Source organism: Carcharodon carcharias, chromosome 11 (genome assembly GCF_017639515.1).
Source record: "Carcharodon carcharias isolate sCarCar2 chromosome 11, sCarCar2.pri, whole genome shotgun sequence".
NCBI classification, from domain to species: domain Eukaryota; kingdom Metazoa; phylum Chordata; class Chondrichthyes; order Lamniformes; family Lamnidae; genus Carcharodon; species Carcharodon carcharias.
The window spans coordinates 73,580,023-73,594,377 of NC_054477.1; the positions used below are offsets into that span (position 1 = coordinate 73,580,023).

Genomic DNA, 14,355 nt, shown 5'->3' on the forward strand with positions numbered 1-14,355 from the left:
TCGGAGCGGGGGAGGGAGCTTGGAGCAGGGGAGGGAGCTCAGAGCAGGGGGGAGGAGCTCAGAACGGGGGAGGAGCTCGGAGCAGGTCCTGGGGAGGAAGGAGTCATGGGGGCGATGTCCAGGTGAACGTGCAAGGGAGAGGTCTGTGGAGTTGGTGGCTGCCTTCTGGGGAGCAAACTCAGGGTGACATGGTAGGAGGGAAAGGTGAGAATGAGAGGGGCAGAGTGAGCCAGAAGGGTGGGAGGGTGAGGATGTATGAGTAACAGTAGCAGGGATGGCGAGGATGGTTGTTGAAGACTTGGAGGCAGACACGTGCCCTGGAGGCGAGAAGGAGGTGGTCAGGGAGGTTAATGTGGAGGGGGATGGGACTCGCAGGAAAATAAGGAACGTGCATGTTCACCTGGACATCCTGGAAAGACTAGGGTTCGGGTTGGTGGGTGATGTGGAGAGGCCAACAGTGTTGGTGGGAAGGACATGGGTAACTGGGGGAGGGGAAAGGACAGGGGAGCTGAAAACAAACCTTACAATGGCCATGATGAGTGGAGCCTCATGCTGGATGGGCACAGGTGCTACAAGGGAGTGCATTCAATGGTTGGACAGAGATGCAGGTCAGCTCAGATGGACAACTGAAAGAGAACGCCAGCAGGCAGCGTTGAAAACACACGGGACATTGAGATGAGTGTGATGGAAGAAGGCTCCGCGTGCATGGGAGAGTGCTTGCACGAGGCTCCAAAAGGCCCTGCCAGACACACACTTCTCCCCTCCAGAATCACTCGTGGTCCAGCTGCATGCAGCTGAATTGCCAGTGGTTGTTGGAGGGGATGTAGGGGAGAACCGTGAAACATGTAAATGAAACTGAAAGACACTATAATGCATAACTCAGTGAAACTGAATATATTTTCAGTTTATAAGGTGACAAAATGTCAACCCGTGCAAGCACCTGTGATCAGAAATTCTTAACTTTTCTAGGCCTGCCACATTTCCTAGGTGCTGCCCTGACATCTGCAGGAGGGGTGGAGACAGCCTGTGCAATGGTTGGCCCTGTTGCCTCTGATGACTTTGGCATGCATCCTCCAGAGAACCAAGGCCTTGAGGGCCCATCTTCCTTAGGCTGTCCTCCCCAGAGGGAGAGTTTGGGTGGAGGGGGGGGGGGTCACAGGCAAAGGGGACTCGGAGGGACAGGAAGATTCTGAGATTCCCCAGTAGATGAGCCAGCTGCTGCTCCTCCTCCCTTCGGGTGCCTGAGGTCCTTGGCCTGACTCCTTGAGGGGAAGGAGCACCTGGAGGGACTTCAAGATGCCCCGATTCCCCCTTGCGTTGCCACTGTACGAATTCACCCATTGCTACCGTGATGGAGTACAGGTCTGTGTGCATTTCTGTGTTCTGCTGCACCTCGGTCTCCATGGCATCCGCCATCTCCTCTTGGAGACCTCAACATGCACTCATGTGGGCACCACTTCATCAGAGAGCAGGCAGACACACTCCTCCAACTTGTGTACCACTCTGTTGAGGGCTTCCAACAGATCTGCATAATGTTCCCTGCCTTTTGCTGACTCTTCACAATGAGTTGGAAGGCCAAATCCAGAGGCTCATCATCTGACTTGGACCTCACAGATGCATCTTCCCCAGCAGTCCTCCGAGTGCCGGGGAGCTTGGCTGAACCTATGTCCCCCTGGAAGCACATGTCCATGCAGTGACCACCAGATTGTGAACTTGAGCCTGTTCTTGATCGAGGTCCCACCAAGGTGTATGTCTCTGCACTGGTAGAGGGTGGGGATAAGCACTGTGATGGGTCTTCCATGCTGCTTATTTCTAGCTCCTCAATGGAAGAGGTGTCCTCTTGGCTGGAGGTGAGGATGTGGATGGAGCTGAGGGACTGGCTGGCTGAAGGTGTCGGTCACTTGGCAGAGCTCCCTGTAAACCAAAGTAGAAATAATTTGTGCATGTCAGAGAATCAAAAGCAGGACAGAGAGCACTCACAGTTGCATTGAAAGAAGGATGATGTGGTGCAGGATCCTCAGTGGTGCTCGCTGCTGACCTCACCATCACACAGGAATGGTCTATGTCCTCACCAGTCAGCACAATGGCATGCTCTTCAAAGTGAGTGAGGGGCCTAATGTGGGCCACTCCACCCCCACTCTGGGACCTCTCTCTGCTGATGTAAGCAGGCTTTTCCTGCATGGAAACAGATGGGGAGAGTGTGAGCAGGAAGCATGTCACTGCATGGAATGTTCATGTGGTGAGCGGAGCCATGGACAGGATGAGGACACAAGCTCCAGAGGAAAGGTGCCTGATGGGGATGTGAAGGTGTGTGTGAGAGTTAGTGGTGTTGTCCCTTGAGGTGTGAGATCCCTGTGAACGTGTGATGAGTTTATGAGCGTGTGAATTGAGAGTGATGAGAAGAGTGACTTACCCTGGCGGAATGGGTGAGATCATTCATCCTCTTTTGACATGGGGTGGCTGTCCTCTTTTGCAGGGTGTTGGCGCTGACCACCGCTGCCACTGCCTCCTGTGCTGGATTGCTGACCTTGCTTGGTGGTCTTCACCCAGACTGGGGGTAGAGGACATCACAATGGGCCTCCGCTGCATCCAGTTGGTGCTTGAGGGAGGCTTTGCTAAATCTGGGGACAGCATGCTTCTTCCCTTTGGCAGCCATCAGTTCCCAGCAGCTTCCTATCCCTTGAAGACTGCTAGCTCTGTGAAGGGGTGGCTTTAAATGTGGCTCTCAGATTACTGAAGTCTGAGGTGAGGCTGGCAAGGGTGAATCAAAGCCTGCCTTGCCAGCAATCCAGTGTGTTTCCCCAGAATGAATTATAAATGAGGCGGGACATGCCGGGAATTGGATGATATGTCGTGAAAAGCCACCATTATGGTCGGCAGGTAAAACGTCCTTTCCCTGCCCGCTATCGCACTTAGTGCAAACATGGGAGGATTCCACACAATATCATGAATTTCCATAAGCTCTAAAGTCATTGTTTTCTTTCTAAATTTATGTTTTCAAGATTTACAGTAATAACAGAAAGCTAGTTTTATATTAAAAAATCCTGAAAAGAGCACCCAATTTATTAGATTACTAACTTCGGGAAAAATATCCCTATGTCATAGTCGGAGGAAGAGTGTTGCTTCCTGTTTCTGCTCTGCCTCTGCTATCTTTCTATCATCACCTTCCCATTAGATTGTTGGGACTTTTAGCTGGCCTCCACCTTTAAGCAAGCATATGTCTTCATTGATGGATATATTTGGCAGCAGCATACTACACAATATAACCACTCTGACAATTTTCTTTGGAACAAATTTCAAGACCCCATCCAGTTCAAAGCCAGCTAAACAAAATAAGTGACAACCATTCGCTGATTCATTCCTTAGGGCAATGCATTGACCAATCAGGGTCAAGCTGCCGGGTTTAAATTTCAAACAATGTTTGGCAGTTAGCTGACAGTCACCATCAATTGGTGGATTCTCCATGGTAATATATCTACCAATCTGAGTCCACTTGCCAACCAATCAGCACTCTCTTCTCATATATTACAAATTGTTGTTTTCCCCAAGTGTCCTGATGAGTGCAAGATGAAAAGCTTTGAAATGTCTCTTTCTTCAACAATATTCAGGTTTTGTACTACCAAACAACTATCTACTATTCAAATAATGGACTGGATGTTTCTTGTTGCGGACCTAAGGGCTGATTTTGCACTACTAAGCTGCTAGTGTTGAGGGGCACTCATAGTGAACACATCATGGCTGCAAATAAAGTGATTTTCTGATCATTAATTTTAATAGACAAAAGATAATGGGTGGAGGAAGATTTAAGCTGGATAAGGCCCAAAAAATGTACAATGTGCAATTAACCCACAGCCACATTGATTGAAACACAGGAAGGACTCCAACTTTGTGCTACCCACAGATTACCATGATTTCTGCATGCAGCTAACCCACCCTGCATTTTTCATTGGCTGCCTGCATCAGAAGAGGTCCCAATATCACAAGTACCTAGCACTATTTAAAGATAGTTTGAACTTCTTAAAGTGAGTGTGCATTGTGGCTGCTGGACGTGCTGAGATCTTTGGGAATAGTGTAGTGTGCAACAATCATGGGTGAGAGAGGGCATATTGGCTTTCTGACTCTGCATTGGAGCTCTTGGTTGAAAAGGCAGAACAAAAGAGATGTCTTGCATCATCAAGGTGATTGGAGGCCCTCTAGGTACTTGCTCAGCAGGTAGTGACAAGAGATCAGGGCCAGGGAGCAGGCCCTTTGCTTCTCCTGTTTCTGGGCCCTTTATTCCACCCCCCATTTAACCCTCCCCTCACATCCTTCAGGTGCCCAGAACCGGGAACCATAGTGACAATTGGCTCAACCTGTTCTATATAGGTTTGGCAAAACTTCTTAGCTTTTTTACTCTGTGCTTCTACTTATTAAAGCACATTGAAAGCTCAAGTTTCAATATGATATGCTTTACAACCAAGGATTTGTCAGACAATGCAGCAAACATTGGAGACCTTGTTTATAGGCCACCAAACAGTAGTGGTAGTGTGGCACATGGTAATAATCAGAAGATTAGAGAAGCATATAGCATGGGTAACACAGTGATCATGGGTGACTTCAATCTGCATTTAGACTGGGTAAACTTAATCAGCAGTAATGCTGTGGAGGACGAGTTTCTGGAGTGTGTTAAGAATGGTTTTCTAGGCCAGTATGTTGATGAATTGACTAGAGAACAGGTTATGTTAGATCTAGTATTATGTAACAAAAAATTAATAATCTTGCTGTAAAAGGACTTTTAGGGATGAGTGACCATAATATGATGGAATTTTACATTTTGTATGAAAGTGAGGTAGTTCATTCTGAAGCCAGGATGTTAAATTTGAACAAAGAAAATTATGAAGAGGGGCAAATTGACTGTGGTGGATTGGTAAAATATATTAAAAGGCATGACAATACATAGGCAGTGGATAGTCTTTAAAGAAGTGTTGCATAGTTTACAGCAAGTATATAGTCCTTCAGGGCACAAAAACCCAAAAAAGTCAGTCAACCATGGATAACAAAGGAAGTTACGGATTGTGTAAGATTAAAAGAAAAGGCCTATAAAGTTGCCAGAAATAGTAGTAAACCTGAGGATTGGGAGGATTTTAGAATACAGCAAAGGAAGACCAAGAAACTGATAATGAAAGGGAGAATAGAATATGAATGTAAACTGGCGAAAAATCTAGAAATAGACTGTGATAGCTTCAAAAGAGTACGTAAAAAGGAAACATTTGGCTAAGACAAATGTGGGTCCATTACAGGCAGAGTCAGAAGAATTTATAATGGGGAATGGAGAAATGGCAGAGAAGCTAAATGATTACTTTGTGTCTGTCTTCACTGAGCAAGATACAAGAAATCTCTCAGAATTAGAGATCCAAGGGACTAGGGAGAATGAAGAACTGAAGGAAATTAGTCTTAGTAAGATGATTGTGTTGGAGAAATTAACGGGATTGAAAGTTGATAAGTCCCTGAGACCTGAGATTCTACATCCCAGAGTGTTGAAAGAGGTAGCTATGGAAGTAGTGGATGCATTGGTGATCATCTTCCAAAATTCAATAGATTCTGGGATTTTTTTTTATTCATTAAAGGGATGTTGGCTTCGCTGGCTGGGCCAGCATTTATTGCTCATCCCTACTTGCCCTTAAATGGTTCCTGCAGATTGGAAGGTAGCAAATGTCACCTCACTATTTAAGAAGGGAGGGAAAGAGAAAATGGGGAACTACAGACCTGTTAGCCTTACATCAATAATAGGAAAAATGCTGGAATCTGTTATGAAAGCAGTGATAAATAGGCACTTGGCAGGATGTGATTAATGAGGTACCGCAAGGGTCAGTACATGGGTCCCAGCTGTTCATAATATATATCAAGGATTTGGATGTGGGACCAAATGTAATATTTCCAAGTTCACAGATGACACAAAGCTAGGTGGGAATGCATGTTGTGAGGAAGATACAAAGCAGCTTCAAGAGGATTTGGACAGACTTAGTGAATAGGCAAGAACATGGCAGTTGGAATATTATGTGAAAAAATATGAGGTTATCCACTTGGGTAGAAGGAACAAATATGTAGAGTATTTCTTAAATAGTAAGAGGTTATAAAGTGTAGATGTACAAAGGGACCTGGGTGTCCTCGTCAATAAGTCACTGAAGGCTAACAAGCAGGTGCAGCAAGCAATTAGGAATGCTAGTGGTATGTTAGCCTTTATTGCAAGAGTATTTGAGTACAGGAGTAGTGAAGTCTTGGTTAATTGTATAGGACCTTGCTTAGACCACACTTAAGAGTACTGTGTGCAGTTTTGGTTCCCTTACAGTAGGAAGAATATTATTGCCACAGAGAGAGTGCAACAAAGGTTGACCAGACTTCTTGTCAGGATGGGGAGACTTTTCTATGAAGAGAGATTGGGGAAACTGGGCCTGTATTCTCTAGACGTTCAAAGAATGAGAGGTGATCTCATTGAAACCTACAAAATACTTAAAGGGATAGACAGGGTAAATGCAGGTAAGATGTTTGCCCTGAACGGGAAGTCTAGAGCCAGGGGACACAATCTCAAAATAAGGGGGAATTCACTCGGGATTGAGATGAGGACAATTTTTTTTAGCTCAGAAGGTTTTGAATCTTCAGAATTCTCTACCCTAGAGGGTTGTGGAAGCCCAGTTATTGACTATATTTAAAGTAGAGATTGATAGAGTTCTACCTACCAATGACCTAAAGGGATATGGGGATAGTGTGGGAAAAAGGCATTGAAGTGGATGATCAGCCATCATTGTATTGAATGGCCAATTCCTGTTCCTTTGTTCCTATTTTTTAATTACACACAACTTGATTGTTTATATTATGCAACCAGCTTTGCTTCTTTGAACCTAGCCATCTGCAATACCGGTCAGAAAGTCCAAAAGACTTGAACCTCATGAGTGGTTCAACAATCCTATGCAAAAATGAGAATAACTTGAACTAACAATGACTTATTCTGTTGGCGCATGACTTCTGGTTTCGCTTCCAAGTTTAAAAATGACAAAACCTTCCAGTAAATTAGCACCAACCAATTTGCCTACTATAAACGTTCTATTTCTATCTGCACAAGTGGGCTTTGTTAACAGGTAAATTACATTTTGCATTGAGTGGTAAATATCTTCTCATTTTAAACTGAAACTAACCACACTTACAAATGCCCAGCATGGAGCTTACAATAGGACAGCGAAGAACTGCAGGTGCTGGAAATCTGAAATATAAGCAGAAAATGCTAGGAATACTCAGCTAGGCCGGGAGCATCTGTAGAGAGAGAAACTGTTGGATCCTGGTCACTAGTTTAGTTGGACTAATGGATCCGGGTTGCACACTTGTTTCTGGATGGCCGAATTGGTACCACAGACCAAGTACATCAGCAGTTCTAATGTAGAACACATTCTATTTATTTACAAAGGAACTCAGCAGCTACACTTGTGTGTTTACAACTCAAACCCTGTCTCTACAGTACAGACTCTAACTCTAGGCTGCTCACTACTGAGGTAGCCCGTGCTACTATACTATTGGATACTAAGATCATGAGATCTTCAATAATAACATTCCTCTCAGAGGTATATTAGTATATTGCACAACAGATTACCACAGAAACAAAGTTAACGCTTCAGATCCATGATCAGCATAATTTCTGACAGAGGGTCATTGACTTCTGTTTATCTCTGCACAATTGTCACCAGATATCTGGAGCACTTCTAACACATCCTGTTTTTAGTGGAGCAAAAATAACTCCAGGTGTGCAAAAAACAAACAAACTCTTGTGAGCCTTTCATTCCCTTCAGCAAGAAACTCAGCAGCACTTGGCACAATATTAAAAATGAACTTCAAAAAAAAAAGCTAAGATATGAAGAAAACATAAACAGAAAACAAAGCAATAAATTGATCATTTAAAAATGAGTAATGAATAAAAATAATCATTAAAAAGTGTCAATCAGCAGAGCTAACTAATAAAACCTTTTTGCCTTTTCACCTAAGAAACAGAGTTAGAGACAGATAGACTAGGCTCCAAGTCCTGGTCATCAGAGAAGGAGGAGGGGACCGGGCCAAGCTAAGGAGTTGGGTTTATCTAACACCGACCTTGCATTTGCTACTGGTGGCACACACTCCGAGCTGGCCTCAGCGAAATTCATTTGAAAGTGAGGGTCAGAAGCAGGTTGCCTTTTTGGGGACAGAGGATGTGTCCTCGCACTGAGCATTGTGCGTGTCTTTCTGTATGTCTGTGTGTCTATGTCTCTCTGTGCGTCTGTGTCTCTCTGTCTCACTGTCTCGCTGTCTCTGTGTGTCCCTGTCTCTCAGTCTTTCTCTCTGTGTCTGTGTGCGCACATGTGTGTGCGCACGTGCACGTCTGGCTCACTCCAGTCTCAGGGCCCATTCACACTCACGCTCTTTGCAATTTTAATGAAAAAGCCCAAACTTAAGTTTCTCTTTCTAACTCCTTGTCCTTTATACTATCCTGGTGAACCTCCAATGCCCCTTTTCTATTACCTTGATATCCTTTCTATTTGAGCGTGCTCAAAAATACACAGTCTATGTCCTGCTACAATCTTTCACAACCAGCATTTGCTCACTCACCCACAGGTCTTATGGTGGCATTCCCATACATCTGTTGCCCTTGTTCTTCTAAGTGATAGAAGTCAGGAGTTTGGAACGTGCCGTCTAAGGAGGCTTGATGAGTTGCTGCAGTGCACCTTACTATGATACACACTGCTGCCACTGTGCATCGATGGTGCAGGGGATGAATGTGTAGGTTAATGAAGCCATGAACACCATCACCTGCAAGTTCCCCTCCTGGTCACACACCATTCTGACTTGGAGCTATATCACCGTTCCTTCACTGTCACAATTCCTCCCTAACAGCACTGTGTGTGTACCTACACCACAGTGACTGCAACAGTTCACCACCACCAGGAAAGTAAAATGAACATCCAAGAAACTGTAACATAAAAAGGGGATTCTTGGTTGACAGTTAAAGTAGAATGGGCTGTATTGTGTTCAGAATTCAGTTTTAAAGCATAAGTGCTTATGAGATATAAGCCAGAATTTTCCACTCCCGTTTGCAGCAGGCATGTTTGGCAATGTGAGTGGAAAATATCACAAGATGGTCCTAGTTGCATTTTCCAGTGACATAAATCTAGGATGTGATTGTCCCCTCCTGCAACTAGTGGCAGGCTGCGTTTCCCACCATCTAACATCAGGAACTTAATGTTAATGTATTTGCAGCTCATTATTGTGCCTGCACACCGGAATCATCCCACATGTCAAATTTAATTTCCACATCGGGGTGACTTCAGAATGGCGTGAATTACGACTGCGTTTAAAAGGTGCGCACCTGGCGAGCTGAACTTCGAGGGGAACTCAGAGGTCAGTGCACACAACCTTTTGCAGCACGCAAGGATCGCCCGTAGGACATCAAGGAAGAGGTGCCACACGTCAGGGGTACAGCACGTACAAGTTGCTTTTTCCCTGCTGGTTTTCAGTGTGGTGCCAAGGCAAGGTCTCAAGTACAAGTGGGGGCCAAATAGAGGGTACAGCAGCACAGGCTGATGGAAGTACAGAAGCACATGCTGGGTGTGGGGAGCGGGTTGGGAACAGTGGGGGCAAAGCTCGTCAGAAGTGAGTATCCTTCTGCCGCTGAGACCATTCAGTAGCAGCTCCATTGACATGCTTGGAGTCGGGCCTCTGAAGCTTTTCTGCCCACTCAAGCAACACAAAGGCATGAATATGCCACCAAATGCTCCAGGACTTTTCACCCCTCAGGCGCAAACTGCAAATTAATGTGAGGTTAAGGGGCCTGCAGAACAATTGGACGACCTTTCAAAAGGTGGCCATGGTGCAGTCAATGGCGGACACGCTCAGAGCTCCTTGCAATATATTTATTCAGGTTTGGACCAGTAACCCTCATGGCTCAAGCAGCTCAAGCTAACAGCGCAGCCTTGCAATGCAGCTTAGGATAAATAGCTGCACCTGAGCTGAGAGCACAGCATGCAGTCAAGTGGATGAAGCTGCCGCCAATTGATCAAGTGGAGTAGGGCTGAGATGGGTGGGGTTTTGGACAGCCATGAAGCACACTAAACATTGGCCAGCCAAGTACACTCCGGCATGTGTGAAGGGGCCTTGAGATGCAGCTGGAGCTGGAGATTTAGCCGAGAGGTCCTTAAGAGACAAATGCTAACCGCCGCATCTCTCACTTTGATTCTGGAGGAGGGGAACATCAGGATCATGGAGCCTGGTGATCTAGCTGTATGTCTCATGGCTCACAGGGAACAGAGAAGAAAAAAATTACAACGGAGGTGCCTGGCTCAGCAAAGGGAGGAGCACTAACCTCAAGTTGAAGGTGCACATGGCTGAAGAACCACAGAGAGCCATTGCTTGTAGGCGCCTCACTAGACCCAAGGTCTATAGAAGGCGCTTGTCATTCCTGCAGATAACTGAGAACCAGTGTCGCCGAAGACTGCGCATGTCTAAGGAACTGGTCACTCACATATACCACCTTCTGCAGGATTTGACACCATGGGGACGTGGAGGTAACGGATTCCATATTCCCAAGGCACAAAACTTTGTGCATTTCAATCAGGATCAGGCGAGCCAGGAAACGAAAGCACTGGGATTTGCAGCGATCCCTGGTTTCCCACAGGTGCAGGGGACCATCGACTACGCTCATGCGGCGCTTAGATCTCCGTGGCAACAAGCAGTCCAGTATGCGAACCACAAGGGTTTCCACTCGCTGAATGTTCAGCTGGTCCTCGACCACCATAAATGCATCCTACAGGTCTGCAAATGATATTCCAGAAGTGTTCACAACCTATATATCCCCCGCAGGGTGTACCCACACCATCAGCAGACACAGATGCTGACGAGATGGGGGGCCAGGCCCCTCTGTGTTGAGAGCACACAGAGAATGATGGAACTCTGTGACATCTGCCCATGACATTCGACAGTAATGACAAACCACATCAAGGGACAGGCATCATTGATGTGTTGAGTGACTATGAAACTGCACAATCACTTTGCTCTGAAGGTCACATGCTGCACAGGGAAGAGGCCCTCAACTGAGACACTTGCCTTCATCTTGTGCAGGAACCAAGGTTTCACATCTGAGTGACATGAACACTGCTCATCATAACAAGGAGATATTCTTGGGAGTTTATTTACAATAGGACCTTGATGCCAGGCATTCCTCCCCCAGTCTGTGACATCTCCCACTTGTGGGGCTATCCTGCATGGAGACAGATGGAGAGTGTGTAAACAAGATGCCTGCCAGACCAAATGCCTGGCATGTGTGGAGTGCGGGTGGAGCCATGGACGGCATGAGTACACAATGGGCTGAGGAGATAAGGGTGTTTGTGAGAGAGTGGTGATGTCCCTTGAGCTGGCAGTGACTGCAAACCCTGTGCATGTGTGATGGGTTTGTGAATTTTTGAGTTGAGAGTGATGAGAAGAATGACTTACCCCAGTGGAACGGAGGAGATCATTCATCCTCTTCCTGCAGTGGGTGGCTGTCCTCTTTTGGGGGGCATTGGTGTTCACCACTGCTGCCACCGCCTCCCATGCTGGATTGGTGAGCTTGGTGGCTGGTCTTCGCCCAGAGTGGGGTAGAAGAGTTTGCAGCAAGCTTCCACTGCGACCGGCAGGCGCCCAGAGAGGCATCACTAAATTTGGGGACTACCATCATCTTTGCTTTCGGGTCCATCTGTCACCTGGAGCAGTCCTGGTCTGTAGACTTGAAGTAGGCTGTGCTCTGGTGTTAACTATGGCCCAGGAGCAAGGAAGCACTGAGGTCACAATGTGGCGGGCAAATCTGAGCCTGCCCACCAGCGATCCGGTGCGTTTCCCATGCATGCATTATTAATGAGGCGGGACACGCCATGAAGTGGGTGATACGGTGCCAAAGTCCGCCATTGAGGCCGACAGGAAAAATATCTTTTTTCACGTCCGCCACCATCCTTAGTGCAATTCAAGGAATTCCGGTCATAGTATTAAGTTAACAGTGCTTGTTCTTTTTCTTTTGTCAGTAAAAGCTTTCAGTTAAAACGTGAAATCTTGTGCCATGATCCTTTCAGACAATAACTGGGAGATTTAATTTCTTTTTTAAAAAATTACCGGTCTCTACTGCGATCACAACAAAATGAAGCTAATTTTTAAAATTCATGTTGTAAACGGGAACATACGATACAAATACCTGAAATGTCGTTTCATCGACCAAAAATTGGAGTTCAAACATCTATAATGGGTAACTTTAATAAAATACTTTCATTGTGTAATATGCTCTATGGTAACTCAACTCAAAAAGTGCTTACCTATCGCAGATTCAAATTCAGAGGAGGTTTTCCCTACGGTGCTTGGAAATGGAGAATGATAAGCATGTAAGCAGCATTTCGAAGGTGGTTGGTTAACTAAACAGAGAAAATATTACACATTAATATTTGATTTAACTGAACAATGCATCATGAACATGAGCAGAATATCAATTTTTTTTAAAAACTAAATTGGAATTTGACATGGTAGGCCCGGCCTTCCTATTCATTATAAGGCTATCACAAGAGTTCGAGAATCCTCCATCAAGGGAAACAATTTTATCCTGTCCACTCTATCTATTCTCCTCGTGATTTTGTACACCTCAATCAAGTCACCTCTCAGCCTTTCTAGTTCGAAGGAAAATAACTACAACCTATCCAATCTCTCCTCGTAGCTACACTTTTCTAACCCTGGCAACATTCTTGTAAACCTCCTCTCCACTGAAGTACAAATTGGACTTTCCAGGAATTCCTTATGATATTCATGACAAGTCCTTGGATGCACTGACTGAAATTTTGGCGAAACATTGCAGCCTGAAAAATCAATCAAATCTATTCCTGCCACTACTATTTTTTGTTTGTTGAATAAACATATATTTTTGACAATCAGACTGAAGAATCAAAAATTATGCTTTACCCATTACAAGTTTATCTGAAGCATGGCCCACATAAGCCATGAAACATGAAGTCAGTGTACTTATATAATAATATTCCTTAACATTGCTTTTCGGATCCAAGAAAGAGATGGGAATAGCAGGGTTTATTTAGTTGCCGTGCTGTTTGGTGAGAAACTTTGGGGCTAACTTCATTCTAATTTTACCAGCTACCTCCCAGTGGAATAAGCTATTTGGAACTCGCTGTGTACCAAGATGCACCTTAAATATGATCTGCATTGTGTGTGCTGTAAGATTGAGTTCAAGAGTCACAGATTACCCAAAACTGGGGTCAATGTCATAGGTGGTTTAAAAGTAGTTTATTAAGAAACAATAATTTAAAAATGATGCACAAGCTAAATGGATAGGAAAAGCATATGGCCTGTGATCTCTGTAGCTTGTGGTGGCAGTCTTCCGCTCTCTGGCTGAAGTATTGGGAAATTCTTCCCCCTGGTCTTCACTCTTCTCCGGTCTTCCTCCATCTGAAGATGGCAGCTGCCTGAGGCGAGGGCTGTTCCCTCAACCCCTGAACATCCGCTAATATACTTTACTTCTAGGGTACCTATGTCAATCATTTGCTTGAGTAGCTCTGGCCAATGATCAAAGGACAGGGACCAAAAGGAATCACCTCCTCCCATCAAACAATTTGCCTATAGGTCATCTAAATTAGCTTGTGCCATGCTGGGTGCCATTTGTTAACTCCTGCCAGACAATTGTATAGATAAGAGGGTACAAAATGCCGTCCTGTTGTCTTAAGAAAGACAACATGGAAGCCTTAGCCAGGAGCCCTCGACATGAGGCTCTTGAGAGCACCATTCTCATTGTCTATTATCTTTGTTTACTTCCATCCCTGGCTGCTGTTTTCCTAAAGAGAGACTTAAAAAAAAAGCATGTGACCTTCTGCTAGGCTTTCACAATACTGTGCCTGCTAATTCTACAATATTTTTAAAGACATCATTTCTTAAGTGCCAAAACAATAAGAATGAATAAAAGTTGTTTTTTCAATGAATGGGTTTTAAAACATTTGTTACTCTATTCGATAGTCCTCCGTCACTTGAGTCTAATATATTTGGATATCATAATAGACTGAGGGGTACATCCAACTTCTTTGTTGACTTTCTGATGTCCATAAGATTTGAAAACATGACATTAAAACATCCAAATGTCCGAATGCCTGCTCACCAACCCGAAAATTCTGCCCATACAGTTCTAGCATAATCCCCATCTTCTTATACTCTATGCCTCAGTTAAAAAAGTATCCCAGATGCCTTCTTAACCACTTTATCTACCTGTTCTGCCAGGTTCTGGGATCTGTGCATACACCAAGGTCTCTCTGCTGGATTAATTAAGGACCTCATAGTAAAGGATCCTCT

At 45.0% G+C, this 14,355-nt stretch overlaps 1 protein-coding gene across 3 annotated transcripts in view; it reads right to left on the minus strand.

Annotated features, from left to right (window-relative positions):
• The window catches only part of LOC121284420 (transmembrane protein 182-like), a 91,974-nt gene that overhangs the window by 16,694 nt on the left and 60,925 nt on the right, over nt 1-14,355 (minus strand). For all 3 annotated transcript variants that reach the window (XM_041199871.1, XM_041199869.1, XM_041199870.1), the window contains one exon: nt 12,333-12,428. In XM_041199871.1, coding sequence (XP_041055805.1) covers nt 12,333-12,428 — 96 coding nt within the window. The remainder of the gene's footprint in view (nt 1-12,332; nt 12,429-14,355) is intronic.